At 48.8% G+C, this 23,344-nt stretch overlaps 1 protein-coding gene across 3 annotated transcripts in view; it reads left to right on the top strand.

Moving 5' to 3' along the window:
- SRGAP2 (SLIT-ROBO Rho GTPase activating protein 2) overlaps positions 1 to 23,344 on the top strand; it is a 297,179-nt gene extending 273,835 nt beyond the window's left edge. For 2 of the 3 annotated variants that reach the window (XM_056118890.1, XM_056118889.1), the window contains exons 18-23: positions 7,464 to 7,688; positions 10,874 to 10,953; positions 13,510 to 13,690; positions 15,514 to 15,660; positions 19,050 to 19,368; positions 21,837 to 23,344. In XM_056118890.1, coding sequence (XP_055974865.1) covers positions 7,464 to 7,688; positions 10,874 to 10,953; positions 13,510 to 13,690; positions 15,514 to 15,660; positions 19,050 to 19,368; positions 21,837 to 22,217 — 1,333 coding nt within the window. In that variant the 3' untranslated portion in view covers positions 22,218 to 23,344. Of the gene's footprint in view, positions 1 to 7,463; positions 7,689 to 10,873; positions 10,954 to 13,509; positions 13,691 to 15,513; positions 15,661 to 19,049; positions 19,369 to 20,071; positions 20,170 to 21,836 lie in introns of all 3 variants that reach the window. The other variant, XM_056118891.1, reaches the window with a different exon arrangement.

The raw sequence follows: 23,344 nt of genomic DNA, 5'->3' as shown, positions 1-23,344 counted from the left end.
TTCTCCCCAGTCCACTAATCTCACCCACCCCCAGTACCAAGCTGAATGTGGTTGCCATTAATCGACACCCTTGCATTGGGGCTTTTCTCATAGTGTTGTCCATTTATCTGGGTCTATTAGGATCAAAAGAGGGAAAACAAAATATTAAACCAAAGGGCTATGATATTTTTGCACATATTTCTTTGTGGAAATGAAGCTTCTTCCTATCCACTTAATCTTACCTTCAAAGGAATACATCCCTTGAGGCCGTCTTGAGCTCACTTATAAATTCATGGTCAGTTGGGTCCACGAGGCATAACTTGCCCATAGTCTGTTGTTACCAAATCAAACCCTTGGTAGAGTTAAAAGGTTTTATGAAATTTTATATATTTTAAAATGTGTCTAGGGACTCAAGAGATGGAACAGAAGACAGGGCCCTTGCCGTAAATGTGATCACTTTGACTGAGACTTGAGTTCTGTCCCTAGCACCACTTATATCCCCCAAGCACTTCCAGGTGTCACTTCTGAGCATAGAGCAAAGAATGGTCCCCAAGCACCCCTCTGTGTGGCTCCCAAATCAAAAATAAACAAATTAATGAAAATCTGTTAAAAGCTTAGTGTTCCCCTTGAGGGTCTAAGATTTAGATTTGCTGGGAGACTAACACCCAAGAATAGTAGAAATAAGTATCAGGAGGATTACTCCACAGCTTAAAAGTTGTCCTCACATGCTGGGGAAAAGGCAGCTCAGATAGAAAAGGGATCACCAAGTAAAGGGTGCCAGGAGGGCCCGCTCAGCATGGGAGATGCGGGTTGAAAGTAGACTATAGACCAAACATGATGGCCACTTAATAACTCTGTTGCAAACCATAACACCCAAAAGGAGAGAGAGAGCAAAAGGGAATGCCCTGCCACAGAGGCGGGGTGAGGAAGGGGGGTGGGGTGGGGGGAATACTGGGAACGTTGGTGGTGGAGAATGGGCACTTGTGGAGGGATGGATACTTGGATCATTGTGTGACTGAAATGCAATCACAAAAGTTGGTAAGTCTGTAACTGTACCTCACGGTGATTCACTAATAAAAAAATAAAAAGATTTAGGTTTGGGAGTCCAGAATCTGTGTTAGATAATACATGTCAGGAGATGCCTGCTCATCACTCCGTGCTGAAGGCCAGCAGCCCCTGACTAGAACTGAGGTCCATAACAAAAAGGAATCAGCCTTTAATTCCAGAAAACGTTCATTGGGTTCCACCTCTGTACCAGGCACAATGCTAAATGAATCATCATTTCATCTTTACCACAGCCCCATAGTGGATGTACTAAGACCCCACCGGGCTGCAGAGATGACTCAAAGGGCTGGGACACAGACTTTCCCTGCAGAGACCCAGAGTTTGATTTGTGGCACTACATGGCCCCACAAGAACTACCCCACTGAGTATGGCCCTGATAAACCCCAGAACCATGGCACTCCGGCAGCACTGCATGGCTCGGCCCAGGCACGAACTGTCAGGCTGGTGTAGCACCTGGGCCACCAACCACTGCTGGGGAGACCCAAAAATGAATACATGGTGCCAAAATGTTTCATGTATGAAACCCTACTAATAAGAGTCTTGTAAACCACAGTGCCTAAAATAAAATTAAATTGGATTCTTTTTTTAAAAAAATTTTTTTTTCAGCATCAGCAACTTTATTGAAATGGAGGGAAGCATCCCCCTCCCTCAGCCCTCCCTCTGAAATGCTGGCCGCTGTCTCTCACGATGGCGCACTCCGTGCTTTCTGCAACCCTAGAGGTTTTTGTAAACCAACAAATAACATAATTCCCCCATTTTATAGAGAAGAAATTAGGAAACTAGAGTAAAGTTGTAGAACTTTAGTCAGCAATAAAAGTAGAACTCAAAATTAGTTCTATTTGACTGTAAAGTTCTTGGTTTGTTTTCTTTCTAAATGTAATCAAATAGACAAACACATCACTAAAAAGGCAAGAAGTCTATCCTCAGGCACCACCAGATGTAGAGAGACTAAAAAACAAAGTCCAGAACAAGGGTTCCACACCAATTCTAATTTTCTCATTCTCTCCCCTCCGCACATACACACACACACACACACACACAAACTGATCCTAACCACTACATTGAACCTTTTTAAAATACATAAACGATAATGAGTTCAGATCAAATAAAAGAATTCGCAAATATTATGGAAACTATAGAAAACATTCTACAACACTTAGAAGAGATGACATGTTTGTAAATCAGAATTGGCGCACGCACACACACACGCACACACACACACACACACCACATTTCTAAGAGAGCTAGAGCCAGAAGGTAGGGCACTTGCCTGGTACTTGCCTGGGGATTGAACCCAGCACCATGTATACCAAGCCCCACCAAGAGTGATCCCTAAACACAGAGCCAGGACTAAGCCCTGAGTGCTATTGGGAGGGGCCTAAAAAACAAGAACAAAATGGGGGGGGGGGGGGGCTGTTACCAGTGTTATCCATATGGTTCACTGTGTTGGAATTCATGGTTTTCCTGAAGGAGGCCAGGATTTGATCCCTGGCATCACATTTCCCCCGAGCACAGAACCTACAATGCCTGAACTCCAGCAGTTTGCACCCCTAAAAAATTCAAAATAGATAAATGTATCAAATTAAAAAAAATACATGGCTAGAGAGATGGCACAGAGTTTTTTTAAAAATCTCTTTGCATGAAGAAACCCAAAGTTAGATCTGGAATATTTCAGAACCCTGAACACCGCCAAGAGTGCCCCCCAAGCTCCAAGTTGGGAGTCACCCCTGAGTACTGTCCGTTAGGGCTCAAAAACAAAAAAAAAATTAAAAATATGAATTCAAGGTATGTTCTCTCTAGTTTTTAAGGATTATTAACATAGTCATTATAAAATTGAGCCTTATATGTGTACATATATGAATTTTTCTTGGTAGAGAATCCTGAATTTTTGTCACATCCTTCTTTTGGGGAGTAGGAGATGGGAGGGGATTTTCCACAGCTGGTGATGCCCAGTGTTATTTCTGGCTCTGTACATGGGAATTACTCCTAGTGATATTCAGGGGATCAACCCTATGAATCCGGAAATCCAACCCAGGTCAAGCGCATGCTAGGCAAATGACTGCTCTCTCTCCAGCCCTTGATACATTCTTTTTGTTTGTTTTGTAGTTTGAACAGCTGAATACACCCAGCTGTTCTCAGGGTTTGTTCCTGGCTCTGTGCTCAGGGATCACTCCTGGCCATGCGCAGGGGACCGTATGCAGTTTCAGAAATCTGTTTGGTGTCAGCCTTGTGCAAGGCAAGTGCCTTAACCTCTGTACTACCACTCCAGGCTGTCAAATTCTGAAGCCTGTATCCCCCAGATAGCTTTAACAATCTTTGCTGTGTCCCCTAAACCATGGTATTCCTACTGTAGATCAGAAGACAGAGAAGAATCTTGGTCTTTATTTTAACCGGAAGAAGAAGAGCTAGACTCATGAGACCCATCCATGATGCCACATTATGTCCTGTTTATTAAACCAGTTGATCACTGCATGTCACAGAAGGCTTGCAGAATTTTTTTAATCTTTCACAGAACTTGAGTGGGATTCTGGGACTAGAGGTTGTTTCCCTTTGATCCAGGCTTCCCCACAACTACTGATTCCAGTGTCCACTCACACTTAAAACCGAGGGTTCCTTGACATTGTCCTTGCATAATTCCAGAGACTGACCAGTCTGAAATTAGCTATAGTTTTGGTTGGTGATACCTTCTGCCTCACTTATCAGTGAGGTTCCCAAGGTAATTTTATTTCATGTCTATCTCCTCTTTGGTTTTGGTCCACCCCAACAGTGCTCAGAGGACCAGCAGTGGTGCTACGGATTGAACCGGGGTCAGCTGCCTACACAGCAATAGCCTTAATCCCTGTACTATCCCACCCCCATTTTCAAACTTTTCAAAAAAATTATTAAAGCACCTGTAGCACTGTCCTCCCGTTGTTCATTGATTTGCTCGAGCGGGCATCAGTAACGTCTCCATTGTGAGACTTGTTACTGTTCCTGGCTTATCAAATACACCACAGGGCGCTTGCCAGGCTCTGCCATACAGGCGAGATACTCTTGGTAGCTTGCCGGGCTCTCTGAGAGGGATGGAGGAATCGAACCTGGGTCGACCGCGTGCAAGGCAAACACCCTACCCACTATGCTATCACTCCAGCCCTATTAAATCACCATGATCTATAAAATTACTTATAGTTGGGTCTTAGACATACAGTGTTCCAGCACTAATCCCACCGCCAGTGTCCTCTTCCTTCCACCAGGGTTCCCAAGTTCCCTCCCACACAACCCCATCTCAGACCTGCCACATTTTTAAGTTTGGTTGGTGACATGTGGATCTCTTGTGTTGTTAACTCTCCGGTTTGGACATTTATCTGGACTACTTTACATCACCTGCTCCTTTCTACCACTCCTTTACTTGGATTCCCTTGGCCGCTGTTCCTCTTTGCTTCCCATCTATCTCTTCTTTTCCCCTCGGTTTCTTTCCTTCTCTGTTCTCCTTCTTATACTCTGGGACCAAGGGAGATGTAGGCATACCTTTCATAGATTGCATTCCCTTCTGCAGTATCTCAGAGTATACCATATATACATGAGATCATACTGTGTCCTTCTTCTGGCTTATTTAACATGATATCTTCCAGTTCCATCCATGTTGCAGTGAATTGCATGATTTCGTTGTTTACCCCCATCTTTTAAATTTTATCTTAATGTACGTAAAACCACAACTGTTGATACAGTTCTAGAGTTGAAATGTATTGAATAACAAAGCTCCACTATTAAAATCAGTGGTCACGGTCCTCCCATTGTTCATCGATTTGCTCGAGCAGGCCCAGTAACATCTCCATCATTAGACTTGTTGTTACTGTGTTTGGAATATCGAGTATATCACAGGTAGCTTGCCAGGCTCTGCCGTGCGGGCGAGATACTCTCAGTAGCTTGCCGGGCTCTCCGAGAGGGGCAGAGGAATTGAACTCAGGTCGGCCATGTTGGCTGCATGCAAGGCAAACTCCTTACCGCTGTGCTATTAAAATCAATAAGCATAAAAAAATCAATTTTATGTGGAAATTGTTATATCTGATCATGAGATTGTTAAGTCCTTGTTTAAAGATCTGTTAAGCAGTCTGTTGCTCATTGAGCCTTCTGTGTTTATTGCTTTTGTTTGTTGGGTTTAGTTGGCGTCTGTGTTACTTTTGTATCTAATTTGGTGTGCTCCTATTGGAGTTTCATTCTTGAGGAGTTAGGAGGTGTCCAGAGACTTCAGGATCTATGGTCTGGGCCTGTGAGTTGACCTGGCAGCATCGGTGGGAGGCAGGCAGGGCTGCTGGGGCTTCAGGAGTCTGGGGAGTGGGGGAGGCTTCCGAGAAAGCAACTCCCAGAGTTCTAGCCTGGGCCCTGGGTACCTGTGATTATTCACAGTTTGGCGTCTCTGCAGAGACTATTAGGGAAGCAGTGGAGATGAGCCCCTGGGGTGACTGCAGCAATAGGGTGTGGGTGCAGCTGCCGGAGCTTGGGCAGGGCAGGGCAGGTACGCGGCCCACCCGACCCCTGATGATGCCCCAGAGGTTTCAGCCACGGGGACCTGTGTTTGCATGTATTTCAGCTGCCTGGTTTGCAACTACTTAGAGATTCAGTCAGGAATGGTTGAACTGAGCTGGTGGCTGGGTCAACCTGGTGACCTCTGTGGGAGATTCGGCCCCTGTTTTTCAAAACTAAGAAGTAGATGTCTAAGCTTCTATCCTTTCTGAATATCTGCTTTTTTTTTTAATTCAGGAACCATAGAAATTTTCAGAAATTTTCATAAATATTAAGACCTGGGCTGGAGCGATAGCACAGCGAGTAGGGCATTTGCCTTCCACATCGCCAACCAGACTGACCGGGTTCAATTCTTCCACCCCTCTCAGAGAGCCTGGCAAGCTACTGAGAGTATCTCAACCGCATGGCAAGGCCTGGCAAGCTACCCATGACGTATTAGATATGCCAAGCACAGTAACAACAAGTCTCACAATGGAGACATTACTGGGCCCCCTCAAGCTAATCAATGAACAACGGGAGGACAGTGACAGTGATTAAGACCTATGAGGAAGCAATTTGGCCCCTTAGAATTGTAACCTTACCCATCACTGGTCTCCTCGCATTTAACTAGGTCCCAGAGGCCAGTGACTCCCTAGTATGACAGGGAACATATTAGAAGCTTCTGTTGAGAGAACCATTAAATTAGAGAGACCAGCCTGGTAATTTGAGCCTGGGTGTGGAAAGCATTAGAAACTTTGCAGTTCTATAGAATGGCTACTCAGGGGCCAGAGCAGGTAGGGCATTTGTCTTGCATGCAGTCTACCAGAGTTCAAGTTCCAGCACCCCATATGGTCCATATGGTCCCCCAAGCCCTATCAGGAGTGATCTCTGAGCACAGAGCCATGAGTAACCCCTGAGCATTGCCAGTGTGGCCCAAAAACCAGAAGGAAATTTAGAAGAAAAAAAGAAGAAGAAAAGAAAAAAAGAATAGCTACTCAAAGGATGATGAATCTAAGGCTTTGGATTCTTCTCAGGATCTGAATCGGGCTCTGAGAATTGCTTCCAATTCCATGAGAGAAGCAGAATCACTTTGCATAGCACACAGCTCTATGAGCTCTGTGTGTGTGTGTGTGTGTGTGTGTGTGTGTGTGTGTGTGTGCGCGCGCGTGCGCAATGGAGACACATCATGAGCAAAAACTCACTCAAGCATTTTGTGTCCACTGTGTCCTCAGCCGAGGCTGAGAGGGTGGCTGGCCTGCTGCGGACTGGAAAGGGGAGTTCCCAGAGTAAATAAATACCGAATCATGAAGTCAGACTCAGCCAGAGGATGCCTGTGCCGCATGCCGACCTTTTCTAAATAAATCCTGAATGTAATAATAGAGGGGAGTATCATGAAAATGAAAAACAGCTGTATTAGGTGTTCCCAAAAGAAATTAACTCCACCTAATAGAACACAAAAACTAGTTAGCTATTTTTAAAAAATAAGTCCAGAGTTCAAATGGAATATCCCTATCACTTTATCAGTCAAAAAGTTACACAATGCACGGTGCCGATGTCTTCTGACTATCATTCCCAGGGCTGCCTGAGGGTTTCCATCTGCTCAGCTGGTCTATGAACTGAGGTCTATCGTCTCGGAGAGTTAGAGTGGATTTGTGGGGAAAGTGGGGGGCTGGTGATTTGAACAGAGAGCTGGAGAAAGAGAGAGCAGAGGTACCTCCACCTTCCCTTCCCCTGGCTTCTGAATGACCTTCTGGGTCTTCATTGCCTTCTCTCACTTCTGGGTCCTCTCAGATGAGCCTGGATCCCAGAGAGGCAGGTGGTAATCTGCGGGACGCATGTTCTTAATCTTGGCAGTGCCTCCCAGGATTTTGTTTCCTGGGCATTCAAGTGAGAAATGGAAAGTTCTCCAGCTTCCACCCTCTCCTTTCTTCCCCCAGCTTATCACAGTTCAGTGAAGAGAACATGATGGACCCCTACAATCTTGCCATCTGCTTCGGGCCCTCGCTGATGTCAGTGCCCGAGGGCCATGACCAGGTGTCCTGCCAGGCCCATGTGAATGAGCTGATCAAAACCATCATCATCCAACATGAGAACATCTTCCCAAACCCCAGGGAGCTGGAGGGCCCGGTCTACAGCAGAGGAGGAAGCACGGAGGATTACTGGTAAGGGACAAGGGGAGGGCGGGCATCACCAGCGCCCACTGACATGGGAGCCGGCTGGCCAGGCCAGGACCAAAGGGAAGCTCAAGTTCTCCAGATGCTGCAAGCGCCAGGAGCTAGGGATGGTGAGGCCAGTGCCCCACCCTGACCTGATTTCCAGTTAAGTGCCATCTCACATCACTTCCCTTTTAATGAGTTCTGAATGGCAAGGGGCACTGAAGAAGAAAGACACAGCAACAGCGGGATTCATAAGCTCCAGGAAGGGAAGTTCCATCGGTCACTGATTGTGCCGCTGTTCTTCCGTCAGCAGATTTGGGCTCCTGTTCAGTGCCTAAGAAAGGGTCCTGGCCCCAGTGGACTTCTCTTTTCCTGGGAAGAGTTTAGGTAGTGGAGAACAATTTCCCAAGACTGAGTTTCTCAGGTGATAATTCAGGGCGATTTCAGAAATGATGATGAGAAGGAGGCGTGAGGGCATAGTTTTGTTTTCAGTACGTTGGACACAGCTCCGCTTCCTCGGATGAGATTAAATTTTAGAGGGTGAGGTTTTTTATGTGACCTTCCCTGGTAGCAGAGATTTTAGAAAGGACTTCCGGGCCATATCACCGCTCAAGTATTCCATGAGACAAATCACCAATCACTTTATCCAGTTTGAGATGGTCTCCCAGCTCAGGCCACCCCCGTGAGGGGGATTCCAAATCTGCTCTGTGTCCATTAAAACAAGACCATCCACTACACACACAGTGGCATTTCCCACTGACCACAAGACAGCGGCCCCTCCCTTTCACTTCCTGGTATTCCTTGCCTCCTCAACTTCCTCCCCTCTCCTCTCCCTCTAAATAATGTTTCAGCCTGGGCTGAAAACATAAGCCAATTCAAATCGGATTTTGTCTGATTTTTGACATCTGGAACCAATTCCACCAGCCCCACTGCTACCAACTGAGGGGGCAGAGGGAGGTTATTTACTTAATTAGAGGCCGATTGGCCCACACCTCTCCCTTATCCCTGCAGGCCTCCTGGCCCAGAGTGAAGAAGGCACCATGACATCAGTGGCTTCCCTGGATCATTCCTCACCTCTCCTCACTCCCACTCTCTGAAGCCAGGCAGGAAACGCTGGAGCTTGCCAGCTTAGAAAGAAGGTTTTTCCGTCCTAGCCAGATGGCTGGTGGGGATCAGGGTTATATGGGCTCAAGCGACTGGCTGGTGAGGAACTGTCCTGTACCTGTAACTTTAAAAGTTAGCTTCCCCCTCCTACCTCTGCGGAAAAGCAAAGAGTGGTATTCCTAGTCCCTGCTTCCTTCTATCGTCCACTCTCCCTTCTCGAGTGTCAGTCCTCTGCAGGCTCTGGACTTGCCCCAGGTCCCCCACTGCTCTGCCGCCCAGCCCAGCCCACGACACATACTCCACTCCCCCTCCCTGCCCTGCTGTGCATCAACATTTATTAGCAACCTCGGTTAATTCCAGATGGTCAGTCAGCATCACTACCACAGATCTGTTAGGAAGCCAGAGGCCCTTGAAGATCAAGAGGAAGTGACTTAGAAATAAAAGGGACCATCCAGCTCCTGGATTCCGCCTTCTGGAAGGTTCCAGCCTCTCCTTTTCCTTCGTTAAGAAGAGAGGGAAGTTCCAGCAAAGTGATTTAAGACCCTTGGAGGAATAGGAAGGGTGGCAAGAGGGGAAGTAGAGCCCCAGAGCCCTGGAGAATGACAATGAGACCAGAACATCAGAGAGAGAGGAGTTCCAGGCCTCTCTGCAGCTGTGGAGAGAGGAGGCCAATTAATCCCTTCCCACCTGCTGACCTTCCCTGACCCACCCTCACACTGGGACCAGCTTCCTAGGCTTGCCCGCCCTGTGGCAGGCTGCGCTTCTCAGTGTCGGCCTGTGGATTTATTGTCTTGAGAGATACCCAAGGCACTCCGAAGTGTGAGAATTGCCTTCTTTCTTTGGACAGTCACATAAATTAACTCAAAACCCAGGAAGAGTGATTCACGTTAAAGGATTTCCATAATGTTACCAAACTCATTAGAAGATTTTTAGGCCTCGAAAACAGTGAAAAAGTATGCCCATGGTTTTTTGTTTGTTTGTTTGTTTGTTTGCTTACTTGTTTTTGACAAAGAGGAATTCCTGTTAATTTCCCAGAATAGTTATTAGAATCTGAAGGGTTTCCTAGGAATTGATTTGCTTAAGCGGGATGAGTTCAGAACCGAAACCCAGTCCTTGAGTAACCTTCTAGCGGTGACAGACTCATCCAGTGCTGGGAGAAGGTGCTGGGCTCAAAAATGAAACTGGGATCCAGGCTGTGGAGGGGTGTGAGTGCTCCCAGGAGGGACTCACTTGTTTCTGGGACTGTCAGAGAAGATTTTGCAACAAATAAGTTTCCACTTTTCAGGAAGTAAGAACTCCCAAGTCTTTCCCATGGACTGTGAGGTCCAAGAGCCAAGAGACTGGGAAAAGAATCAACTTTCCTAGAACTTCCTTGGCCATTGACAGTCTTCTACCCTAGAAGAGTTTAGACTCTGAGTATTTGTTCAAGAACTTGACTTGGTTTCCATCCTGCCTTCTTGCAAGCTCAGTCCACAGCCAGCTCTTCTGCTGCTGTTCTTGTTTCCTGACTCCCACCACCACTTCTCTTAATGCACCCCTCGCCTTCTCACCAGTACCCAGGCTGATACTAGTCCAGGGCAGCCTAGAAACATCCAGCAAAGTGAGAAGGAAAGGAAGTCCCACTCTCTTTCCAGGTTCTTTATGCAATTATGTTCCTTTCCAGAGTCTTTTTTTTTTTTTGGCTTTTTTGGGTCACACCAGGCAATGCACAGGGGTTATTCCTGGCTCTGCACTCAGGAATTATTCCTGGCAGTGCTCAGGGGACTGTAAGGGATGCTGGGAATCAAACCCGGGTCAGCCGCATGCAAGGCAAATGCCCTACCCGCTGGTCTGTCACTCCAGCCCCTTCTTTCCAGATTCTTTACAGAATTATTATTTTTTTTAATCCTCACACAATTCTATGTAGAACACAACCACTATTCTCCACTTATAGATTCAGCAGCTAATCCCTTCGAGAGAGGAAGTAACTTGCTCAAAGTTATGCAACTGCCACGTGCGTAAGCTGGATTTTGTGCAGAGCTTCTCTGTACAAAAGAGAAGAGTCTTGTGACAAGCACTGATCCCCATCCCTCATGCTTCTGTTGCAGTGACAGCCCTCACGGAGAGACCATCTCCACGGAAGACTCCACCCAGGATGTGACCACCGAGCACCACATGAGTGATGACGGTACAAGGCCCTGCATGCTGCTCTTCGGGGGGGGGGGAAGAGGGCCATGGGGCAGGTATCTTGGTCGGAAGGGACCTGGTCTCCTGCGCTCCTCATGAACCTTCCTTCCCAGCAGTCTGCTGCAGACAGGAGGGGGCACATTGTTTCATCCCTCCCCTCCTCAGAGACGCAGCCCTCCTCTCATACAGACTGGTCTTCATATTACACTCGAAGCTCTGTCCCTTTCATGCCCTCCACCCTCATGCCCAAAATCTTACCCCGCACATGTTTTAGCTCCTCATTCTGTCTGTCTGCGGTGTGATGTGGGGTCCCTGTCACAGGCCAGCCCAGGTAACTAGAGAGTAAATGCGATGCCTGGGGCGTCTAGGGAAGCTCGGGGCCAGGAAGGCCGCCGAAGCAAGGTGGAGAGAGTGAGAACCAGACTTCAGACCATGTGTTTGCACGATGCCTACTGGAAACGCTGACCCTTCTCAAGGGACAGACAGGCGAGGGCCACGCAGCCTGGCGCACGCACATGCATCAAGCCGTGGAATGTGCAGCTGGCACCCACCAGCTCTGCCTATGATTTATTAACGTCTCTAGCCAGCAGATTCTCTTCCTTCCTATAGATCCCCGCCTCCATTTATGAATCACTTGGACTCCAGAAGTCTCAGCAGCTGACACAGGGCCTCAGAATATTTTGGCACGAGAAATGGCACAGTTTGCAAAGCCTTTCTGCTTCCTGCCTTGCTGTGAATTCTGTAATTCTAAGCCGACTCATAAAGAGGGAAAAATTAGGCCTGTTTACTTGGATCCTGATATCAGATGGATTCATATGATAATTTGCCAGTGAACCAGGGAAATTCTTATTTGCCTGTGACCTACTTTGTGCCCAGCACTGCAAGATGCTTTATCTCATAAGTCCTTGTGAAATCATTATAGCCTCTATTTTAAAGTGAGGAAACGGGGGGCAGCAAGGGTGAGCAGCATAGTCAGACTCTACAGAACTGAGGCTGGGACATCTAGGCAAGCCTTTTCTGCATCCGTAGCAGACTCCAGCCCTGCTCCTCCCCCACCCCCCCCAAAGCTGTTCCCACATCATCTTACACTTAAGTGACCTTTCTCTCAACTACTCAGGGTATGTGACCTTAACCTCAGGATCCAGGGTCCTGGGAGTTTCCTACTTGCTCTCTGGCCTCTGCCTGCAGCCTCAAAAGCATAATGATAATCGCATTAATCATGGCATCTATGCCACGGCACTTACTACAGAGCCCAGGTGCTGCCCCAAGCACTTGTTGTGAACCAACTCTTCATAACAACTTCTCCAAAAAGGCTCCATCCTCCCCATTCTACAGAGGAGAGTGAAACTATAGTGCTTTTGTTTTGTTTGGGGACCACACCTGACTGTTCTCAGAGCTGACTCCTGGCTTTGTGTTCAGGAACCACTCCTGGCAGGGCTCAGGGGATCCAACCAGGGTCAGCCACATGCATGGCAAGCACCTTAGCCACTGTATTATCTCTCCAGCCCCAGAATATATAGCTTTCATAACCCCTTTCAATTTTCCAAATCACTTTTCCGCACAGTTTCTATATATTGTTCACAAAACACATTTCCATAATTTTCTCCCTGGCCAATTGATTGGGCAAGTTATTTTCTCTTTATTGAGACTGATGTCTGCTCAGGGACATGATAACATCAATTATTTACAGTACAAAATATGACTGGGATACAGTTAATAGCATTATTTTCTAACCTAAATAGACATAATTCTTTGCAAGTACAGTATAGGAAGTTCAATAGAGTGCCAGATAGCACCAAAGAAACACAGAAGAAGTGTCTGTGGGAAGCTGGTGATGTTTTAAATTCTCCTTCAATGTGTTTTGTCGGGCAGATAAGAGAGAGACAGAGGCAGTCAGGGATGCATCTTTTGCATGCACTGGGACATGAATTTAAAACCTGGCATGTAGATGCCCCCACCACTACCACATGTGGTTCTGGAGACCCCCAACTGCCAGGGTAGCCCTGGTTGTCCTCCCAGCACTGAACCATCATAACCAGTTGGCCAGGTTTTACTCAGAGTAGCTGCTTGGCCCCCTCAGCTCGGGAGCCTGTCTCCCCAAAAGCAAAGAGCAAAGATTCCCGGGAGAGGGACAGTGTGAGTAAAAGCCAGCACAGACTTCCAGGTGCTGGCCATCCCTGGGGGGGGCGGGGGGGGGGGTCCCCTGCTTTCCTCAGCCGCGGCTTATTTGCACGCTCCCTGTCCTCGTTGGTGCAGCTGCTTGGTCTTTTCCATCCAGCTGCACAAGCCCGTGGGTCCCCACACCACAATCACGATCACGATCATCCTGTTGCTCATCGATTGCCTCGAGCAGGCACCAGTAAAGTCTCCTTCGTCCTAGCCCTGAGATTCTAAAAAGTGCCACATTCAAGGCTCTTTCAGGGTTAGGAGAATGAGACCCATCATTGTTACTGGTATTCGGCATATTGAGTACGCCACGGGGAGTTTGCCAGACTCTGCCGTGTGGGCAGGTTACATTCGTTTCCACACCTCACATTTCCTTTTCTGCCCCTCTTAGAGTGTGAGCCCATCGAGGCCATTGCCAAGTTTGACTACGTGGGTCGAACAGTGCGAGAGCTGTCCTTCAAGAAGGGAGCGTCCCTGCTGCTTTACCAGCGGGCTTCGGATGACTGGTGGGAAGGTCGGCACAACGGCATTGACGGACTCATCCCCCATCAGTACATCGTGGTCCAAGACACGTACGTCGGCGTCCTGCTCCTTGATGGGTCCCCGGCCCCACTGTTGCAGAGAGACCTTACTTCTGGGATCACTGGGGAATGAGGGAACAACAACCCCAGCTGGGCGCTAAACAGTCCTGCCATCACATACCTTGGAGGTCCCTAGACTCAGAGATTAGGCTTGAATGCTCCACTGCTGCTCCCTGCAAATCATTCCTCCACCCCAGGCATTCTAGTAACTTTTCAGCCAGACTCATTCAGACTTAAAACTGATGAATGATAAGGATGGCTTATTATTTAACCACTTACATTTCCCTCCTGATATACATGCATATATATGTACACATGCATATACACATACATATATATGTGTGTATACATATATATTTTTCTCCTATATTATTTTTTTTTGTTGTTGATTTGTTTTTTTAAGTAATCCCCAGTGCAGTACTTCTTACTCCTGGCCCTGCACTCAGGGGTTACTCTGGTGGGCTTGGGAGACTATGGGGTGCTGGGGATGGAACCCTGGTCGTCTGCATACAAGACAAGTGCCCTCCCTGCTGTATTATCTCTCTGGACCCCCCTCCAGTTTTGGGGGATGGGGGGATGGCTGGAGAAGTTGTTTTTGTTTTGGCAGCCACACCCAGCAGTGCTCAGGAATTACTCCTGACTCTGCTCTCAGGAATCATTCCTGGTGGGCTCTGGGGTGCCAGAGATCGAACCTGGGTTGGCTGCATGCATGGCAAATTTCTTACCCGCTGTGCTGTCATTCATTCACCCCATTCTTTTATGCCCTCTGATGGCACTTTTCCACTTGCAAGTAAAAAAGGATGAATTCCTTTCCTAGGAGAAATCTATTAGCTTAAGCAATCTCATGGAACTAATCCAGTTGATTGAACCCAGATGATGCTGACTGGAGGAAATATGGGAGGAGAGAAAGGAAAGGAGGTGGGGAAACTGAGGGAACGTGATCTCATCCTAGAGAGGCTCCATGGAATGGACATTTCTTGAGTGGGAAGGCTGCCCCTACCTCACCCATCCCAGTCAGGCTCCCAGGCTGCCCATGGCTCCCTTCCCTCCGATGCACTCTAGTCAGTGTTTTTAGACCTTCCCTTAATATTATTTTTTAAAGGTTAGTTTCCTAAATGAGCCTGTACCATCCCACCCACTTCTCCCTGGCTTGTCCTGTTGGGGAAATCCTCCCTCTGTCAATAACATCACAAACCTGGTGGTACGGGGACAGGACCCTCCCAAGTTTAGTGTTATTACTATACTACAGGATTGAGAGATGAACGGTAGGGGAGAAAGGGTTTTCTTTGTCATCAGTAGCTAGGGGGTCCGGAGCGCAGTGGGAGAGCCTGGGACCCATTGAATGCTGTAGGCAGGGCTCCATGCGCTACAGCGGCAGGATGGGGGGTCCTGCTTCAGTGCAGCCTCTCCACAGCCTCCTCAGACCTGTTTTTATCGGGCAGGCTCAGGACCTCAGCAGATAGGTGGCCGCTTGCCCCAGGAAGTACCCCACCCCAAGTGTAGGGGAAGAGACAGGTGCCTCAAATCCAGGTGCCCCCTAGCCCAGCTTACCTGAGGAGCAGACGATCCCGCAGAAATAACAGGAGTATTTATTCTTACTTAAACCAGCCTCCAAAGTCCCTCCCTGACCGGCTAGCCCGTCCAGGTATGGCTGACGCAGAGTGTCATAAGGTCACGTCAGTGTGTTGACTGTGAGTGTGTGTCTGTCTGTGTGTCTGTCTGCGGGCGGGAGATGGGGGGGCCGCATCTTGCCACTTTAACGCTGCTTTTTGTATTGTCTCCCCCTCCGTTCCTGCCTGCTCCTTCTCCCCCAGCGAGGATGGTGTCGTGGAGAGGTCCAGTCCCAAGTCTGAAATTGAGGTCATTTCTGAGCCACCTGAAGAAAAGGTGACAGCCAGAGCGGGGGCCAGCTGTCCCAGTGGGGGTCATGTAGCTGATATTTATCTTGCAAACATCAACAAGTAAGCTCTGCTTTCATTTTCTGCTCCCTGACTCGCAGGCCCCAGCCTCACCCTCTGGCCTAACCCCCTCCGTTCCTGTGTTGCTCGAGGCCTCCCGCGGGCCTCCCTCACGTTTGCATGGATGTGCTCATCGCTGCTGCCAGGGGCAGGGCCGAGGCAGGTCCCACCTCAGCTCCCTGCCATCCCCCTGCGCGGGGCGCTCCACTCTGTTCCACAGTGTCTGTCGGCTCAGACCTCCCTGTTTGGCCTGCTGCTAAAACTCTGGCCAAAGCTTTGGCCTCTTTATGCAACTTGGTTTTTGTGACTGTTTCTCAAGGGTGCCTTTCTTTCTTTTCTACTTCTTTCGCAAATTATGGTCTTTGATGTCTTCCGTGCGACCCCCCCCCCCCCCCCATCTGTCCAAAGATCCAGTCTTGTGTATCTTCTGCCGGACTCCCGTTCCCCTGGCGGGTCAAGCTGGAGATGGCGTGTTTGTTTCTCCCCTGCTCTTGCATTCACACCCTCGGAGGGAAGGCCACCACTCCACACCCAGGAAAGCTGAGCCCGTCCTTCGTTGCCTAACCCAACTTCCCTTTTCTTCCGCCTTTTCATAGCTCTAGAAATAACTTTCCATTTTCCTCCTTCTGCTTTAGCCCTGTGTACTTCTCTTCCCTGTTAGCCCCTTTGCAGATCCCCTCTCCTGTCCAGCAGGCTCTTAACTCTGCCCCCCTCAGCTTTCACTGTGGCTGTTAGCAACCTCCTGGGGTTTTCACTCCACCTCCACCCGATCCGGAGGGATTCCACCGCTGTGTGCTGCTGCCTCCCCTAGAGACATGCAGGTTATTGGAGAACTAATCTCATCTCAAGGGGCCAGACACCAAGTCCCAAAGCCTGCAGACCTCTTTCCGCCAGACCCTGAGACCTGGCCCCGTGCCAGCGGGATGACAAGCCCCAGGGCGCTCCTGATGACTGTGGATTGGAGATGATGTACAGTTTTTATTCCCCTCTGGCTTTGGAGGAATGAAATGATTTGCACATTGAAAACCTGTTAACTGTAGCCTCTGGACACTGAAACTGGAAGGAGAATAAAAGATGCTTGTTGTTTTCAAACTGCACCAGGTCGCCCGGATCTCTTGGCTTTCTTCCAACCAGACGATAGGAGGGCGGGTGGCTGGGCACGTGACTCTTTCCATCTCTTTCACCCTCTGGTTTGTAAAGGAGTTATTCAGCTCGCTTAATATAGCTATAATTTCAGTCAGACCAGTTTGGGGAAAAAAAAAAAAAGACTGAGAATTCCATTTATTTCCCTCTAACCCTGCTGGGAGGGCAAGCTGTCAAAAAGTCACTGTGGACTAAACACATTTTTTTTCCTTATTTACTAGTTTATGTTAATTATATCCCTATAATTATAAGGTCGTAGACTATAATTAACCCAGAAACCAAGGCAGAGTTGATGGAGGGAGAGTGCTGTAATTAGTTCGGTACATGTCTTGTGCAGTAATTAGTTAGGTACATATTTGTACGAAGAAGTGAAGAGAATAGCAGCTGAAGTGGTCAAGCGAGGAACATCTGGTAGAGAATGAAGGTGAACTTGACCTTTCCTTGAACTCCATGTTTGATGGTGTCAGGATTGGGTTCTTGAAGGAGATGGTCTACCCCAACATTAGCAGTCAGTGGGTGAGCTGTAGCCCACCCACCCACATGTCTTACCCCTAGGAATGGTACCACCATCTGGTGTCAGCTTCTGCCCCTTTCCATCCCTCCCCACGTTCCCAAGCTCCCTGACTTTCCTAAGTCCCCCTGGGCTCTCTCACCCCAGACTTCCACATCTGCTGTCTCCTCACCTGGCCAACCCTCCTCTTTAGGGAAATCTTTCTGACAGCCTAAGTTCCTCAGAGCATTGAGGTAGATGCCCTTATATTGTATTCCATAAGTCATTGTAGTCAGTCTCAAGACTCACACTATACTTAGGTCTCCCAGCACATGAGTTTCTCGGCGCCAGGCGTCTTCCTCTCCTTGGATCCCCAAACCCTACCGAGCACCTGACACACACCAGCTACTTCACGAATCTGCCGCCTCAGCGGGTTTAGCCTGTGTGTCAGCCTTCCTCCAGTGGAAAAAAAGGCAATCAGCAAGGAGTTATTAAGTAAGGGATGGCATTTCAGCTTATTTCCATAGCTTCACTGAGTACCTGCAGTTGTGCTAAGCGCTGATGCCAGTTATTCAGAGTCCCTTTCCTCTGAGCTCACAGTCTGACGAGGCAAATGCCACATAATCAGGTAACTAAACGGTAACTATGAAGGAGCTGAAGAAGGACGGATCCACTCTCCCTGCCATTGGAAACAAAGAGTCATTTTAGCCGGGCTCTCTTAAGACTCTGAGAACGTCCTTCGTACACTGGAGAATGGCTGGCACCCAGAGTTAACAAGAGGCAGGGGAGCTTCATGGAGTGTCTGCTATGGGACAGGTCCCAGGCCAGGTCTAGGATATAGAGATGAGGAAGACCCACCAGTGAGCAGGACCAGGAACGGCTTAGAACACAGCCACACACTCCGATTCCTTCTCCTCAGAGGTCTGCTTTCTTTTCTCACATCCTCACCTCCCACCTCAGCCCCAGTTGTCCTCAGTGGTCAAGAGCTTTCCCACTTCCGTTCCACACCAGAATTTTCATTGCTTCTTTTATTAGGTCTTTGAGAATCTAAATCTCAGAGAAAATGAAACTGCTCAGCAACAGGAAATCCCCAGATAAGTAGGACTCTGCCCAGCCCTTTCATAAGGAGCACCTCAGAGGTCTGAAACAGACTCCCTTGGAGCCAGGGCTCCACCCAGCACTGGTGACCTAGGATTATATAGATGTTTCCACCCTAAGGAAACGCACGGCTCTGCAGCATCACAGTCCTTTGAAAACTATTCTGTTCCATGTCTGCAGAACGAGCAACAGTAGCCTCTTGCCAGAGTCCAAAATTACAGTCTTGTAACTGGACTGAGAAACATGCTAAAATTCAGGAAAGCCAACTTCTCTTCCCAGCAGTACCCTACTTCTTGGTGATGGTGAGAATTCTTCTCTTACCCCGGCCATAGGTTTCTGTTCAAAAGCAGGTAATGGAGTGGGCCTTTCCGTAAATCTGTCTCCTGTTAGAAACTTTCGCTTAATCAACATTTTTCCTGACAGCAGCTTGCATCTTAAGAACTCAAAGCCCACGGCCACCAAGTAAGTATGCGTTTCTCCTTTGCCCAGGTCGGGGGTGGCAGGGAAACAGACAAAAGGGAAACTGAGGAGAGGACATGCTCTGTGTTCCTCTCCTTCCAGAAGTCCCTGGGTACCAGAATCTGCCCCTCTCTCACTTGTCCAAGCTTCCTCATCGCCCAGGGCTCCCTGGTCACTCTGCCCTTTCTGTTTGCGATTGAAGGCAAAGGAAGCGACCAGAATCAGGGAGCATCCGGAAAACATTTCGGAGCGACAGCCATGGGCTGAGCAGCTCCCTGTCTGACTCTGCCTCCCCGGGGCCTAGCTGCCGTCCATCTTCCCAGCCCATCATGAGCCAGAGTCTCCCTAAGGAAGGGCCTGATAAGTGTTCCATCAGTGGGCATGGCGGCCTCAACTCCATCAGCCGCCACTCATCCCTGAAGAATCGACTCGACAGCCCCCAGATCCGGAAGACAGTGACAGCAGGAAGGTCAAAAAGCTTCAATAACCATCGGCCCGTGGACCCAGAGGTCATCGCACAGGTAACCGCGGGCCTGGACAGACAGCTGGCATGAGTCTATAGCTGGAAACAGGACAGTGCCTGGTACGGCACAGACAAGTTTAGGGACTGTCGGGCCTGTTCAGACTCTCCAGGAAATTCGTTTACCCTTTCCTCCCCAAGAATTCCAAGCTAGAATGAGAGATTTAGGGCTTCCTTAGCCAGAGAGATAGGAACACCAGGAAGGTGCTTCCCTTTCACATGGCCTACCTGGGCTCAATCCCTGGCACCACACATGGTCTCCTGAGCCCCACCAGGAGTGATTCCTGAGCACAGAATCAGAAGTAAGCCCTGAGCACCGCCAGTATGGCCCCCAAACAAAAACAAAAGTGGGTTTTCCTGCTCTCATGTGGGCTGTTTTGCAAAGTGGTTGTAACTTTCAAAGCCAGATTGACTTTGAAAAAGTCCTTTCAGCCAGTTTCTGGATCTTGAGGCCCCAATAGCCTTGAGTGAAACTGCCCCCATTTTAAGGCTAGTCGTGGACATTGCCCGAAGCACCCCTCGGGTCCCTATTGGTAGGTAGGTGATCCATCAGTCAGTCTGCTTCTGATTTTAAAGGTTCCAATAGCAGGAGCTCCAGCCCGTCCCCCAGTACAGTGGTGACAAGCTCCCTGCTTAGAACATGTTTTTTTTTTCCTTCTGTGTTTGACCACACTGACGCATCTCTGTTTTTCATGAACTATTAGCGATCCAACCCCACCTCTAAAACTCCAGCTACCGGGGCCACTACTCCAAGCAGTTCTCTCAGATGTCTCTCCCAACTCTATAATTTTCATTAGACCAGGTAGGAACGAAGGGAACCCGCTTTCGTCTCAACCTCATTGAGATTCTCCCCCACTCCCCCACAGCTCTCAGGGGCAGTAGAGGCTGGGCATGCTCTCTCCTGGCTTCCCTGTGCTGCTCTGCATAGCGGGAGGGTAGCTGGCAAGCTCAGCGGTAAGCTGTGGCCCTAGATGTCTTGCTTGGCTGGGCTTCTTCCATGCCTGTCCTTACACTCTTGGCTGCAGTCTGCCTTGTACCACGTGGGTCCCAGCTCCCTCCTTGGCCAGGTGTTCATGGAAATGACAGAGAAAGAAGCAGTGAGCACACGCTCTGGCTGCAGGGTAAGATGAGGAGGAGGAGGAGGAGGAGGAGGAAGAGGAGGAGGAGGAGTGGTTCTTCCTCAGCATTTGAAAAGATTTGGGATCCTAGGGATGAATGAAGTTGAATCCTTGACACTGGGAAGCAGGGATCATCTTGTAGGACTCAGTTCTAACCAGGGGCCTTTGCTTAGAACCTACAATCTTTCAATGTGAGCCTAATCCTGAGGGAGGAGCTTGGGGTGGTAATTAGGGGGTGTCAGACATAAGTGTGGGATGAGGGCGGGAGGGAGCTGGGAAGCAGCTGGCTGCATAAAATTACTGTTTCCTTGGTTCTGCCTTGAGTCCTGAAGCTAGAGCTGTCACTTCCTCCGGCACAGATGGCAACTCACCCATGTGGGCTCTAGCTCCCCCTGCGGGTCATTCTTTGGTCTCTTCATGGTGATGGGCGGAAGGAACCGGCTTCTTGGGGTTAGGCACTTCTGTGGCATGGGATGCAATATGGGGGGTCCTGATGAGTCTTCAGGCCAGGGCTTTGAACCTGTTTTCGGTCCTTGAAGAGGAAGGAATGACCCCTCAACCTTTGGCCTTGAAGTCTAAGATAACAGCAATCAGAATTAATGCCTACTGTTTGGGGGGGTCTTTTTTTTTAAGTTTATTGTGTATGATATCAAACATAAATTGGGCCTGGAAAGTCAGTACAGCAGGCAGGGCATTTGCCTTGCACACAGCCGACCCAGGTTCGATGCCTGGCACCCCATAAACACAGCTGGGTGTGGCCCAAAAACCAAACAAACAGTAAAGAAAATTGGATCATCTCATGTACTTAACAAAACTCCTGGCCACACTTAAGGTAAAGGTAAAGGCCCTCCCGTTGATCGTCGATTTGCTCGAGCGGGCCCAGTAACGTCTCCATTGGAGACTTTGTTGTTACTGTGTCTGGCATATCGAATACTCTCGGTAGCTTGCCGGGCTCTCCGAGAGGGGCGGAGGAATCGAACTCGGGTCGGCCATGTTGGCCGCTTGTAAGGCGAACGCCCTACCCGCTGTGCTATCGCTCCAGCCTGGCCACACTTAGATCTTCCACTTTTCCCTTCACTAGATTATGTGTCACTTGTCCACAAACTTGTCCGTGAATATTTGCAAAATCAACTTGAAAAGAGTTTGAGTTACTATTTTCTAGGACAACAACCAAAAAATTTCCTTAAGAACGAAAATCTGTTTCACCTCCCCACCATTCTGAACATTCATCTGTTCGAGGATGGGGGCCAAATTAAATAAATAATCCGGACCTCTCACGGCGGGTTTCTTCCTGAGCATCTGGAGGTGTCTCCCGGGGTTAGCCTCACCTCCTCCCTTTCTCTGTTTGCAGGACATCGAGGCGACCATGAACTCGGCCCTGAACGAGCTGCGCGAGCTGGAGCGGCAGAGCAGCGTGAAGCACACCCCTGATGTGGTTCTGGACACGTTGGAGCCCCTCAAAACGTCCCCCGTGGTGGCTCCCACCTCAGAGCCTTCCAGCCCCCTGCACACCCAGCTTCTCAAGGACCCCGAGCCCTTCCAGCGGAGTGCCAGCACTGCTGGGGACATCGCCTGCGCCTTCCGGCCAGTGAAGTCCGTGAAGATGGCTGCGCCAGTGAAGCCACCAGCCACACGGCCCAAGCCCACCGTCTTCCCCAAGACAAATGCCACTAGCCCCGGAGTCAGCTCATCGGCCTCCCCGCCGTCTACTGACAAGTCTTGTACTGTCTGAGGGATGGCGGATTGTATTGTTCCAGGCCAGGGGGCTGACTGTTATTAAATTCTTTCTATTTAACTAGGTCGGGGCTTCAGTTGAAAGTTAGATTCTCCGTTGTCCTGGCAGGAATTAGCCTCCCGTCACCCAGAACCTTGAGAATGAAACCCTTGTTAATGCCCTGCCTTGCCCTTCCCACTGTCGTCTGCTTCCTCCCCCATCATTGTAATCCCACCCGCTTCCGTGCATACTCTCCTTAGGTTAGCCAGAGGTAGCTCTTCATTCTCAAGTCACTGTGAAATCTGGCAGGGCTCGTCACCAGGACATGGGCTCAAGTCTTGATCCCCTCGGAAACAAGTGACTGCCTAACCAGATAGTCAGCTGCTGACATCCAGCGCTCAGTGGCACCATTTTTTGGGTACTATTATAGAGAATCATAGATAGTCCATTCTTTACACACATGCACACACGCACACACGCACACACACACACACACACACGGATTTTTTTCGACTCTGGCATGTGTAGCCTCTCCTGGTTTAGACCAATCTTTTTCTAAGTTATTGTGGCAATACACGCAGGAGCCACCAGAGGTCTCTGTTTCCATTCTAAACCTTGTTCTGTCTAGGCCGAAGAGCCTAACTTTTGAAATTGCTCCAATATATCAAATTTAGCAGAATGAGACTCGATTCTGCAGTTTGGGGGTTAGGGGCCCACTCTCTCTCTCTTCTTTCTACTGGTATGAATTGTTCATTAGTGTTCGCGTTTGTTCTCCTCTGTCCTCTAGAACTACAACCCAATCAAGTTTTTCTGAATGTATAGACACTTCTCGGGTTCCTATCTTTGTAATTGAAGGATCATTTCCATTTAAGACATTTTCCTGTATAAGATCACTTTATAGCTGATTCTTTTAAGATAAAAAGTCTTAAGAGGGTGGTATTGTGTTTATGGCAGGTTTGGAAAAGGTAAAAAATGGGTCCTTTTCCCTCTCACTCTTTGTGTGCAGTTAAGACATAGCACCAAAATTGTTAGCAAATGAAAACACCGGAAGCTCCTTTTTTCTTCTACAAGGACTCCTGGGGGACCAGAGAGGGTTTAGAGAACACTAGTTACATCAGAGGTTTCCAAACTTACTTGTCCTACAA

This window comes from Sorex fumeus, unplaced genomic scaffold (assembly GCF_029834395.1).
Source record: "Sorex fumeus unplaced genomic scaffold, SorFum_2.1 ptg000039l, whole genome shotgun sequence".
Taxonomy (NCBI): Eukaryota; Metazoa; Chordata; class Mammalia; order Eulipotyphla; family Soricidae; genus Sorex; species Sorex fumeus.
The sequence above is the reverse complement of the archived record's forward strand: the minus strand, read 5'-3'. Positions and strand labels throughout refer to the sequence as shown.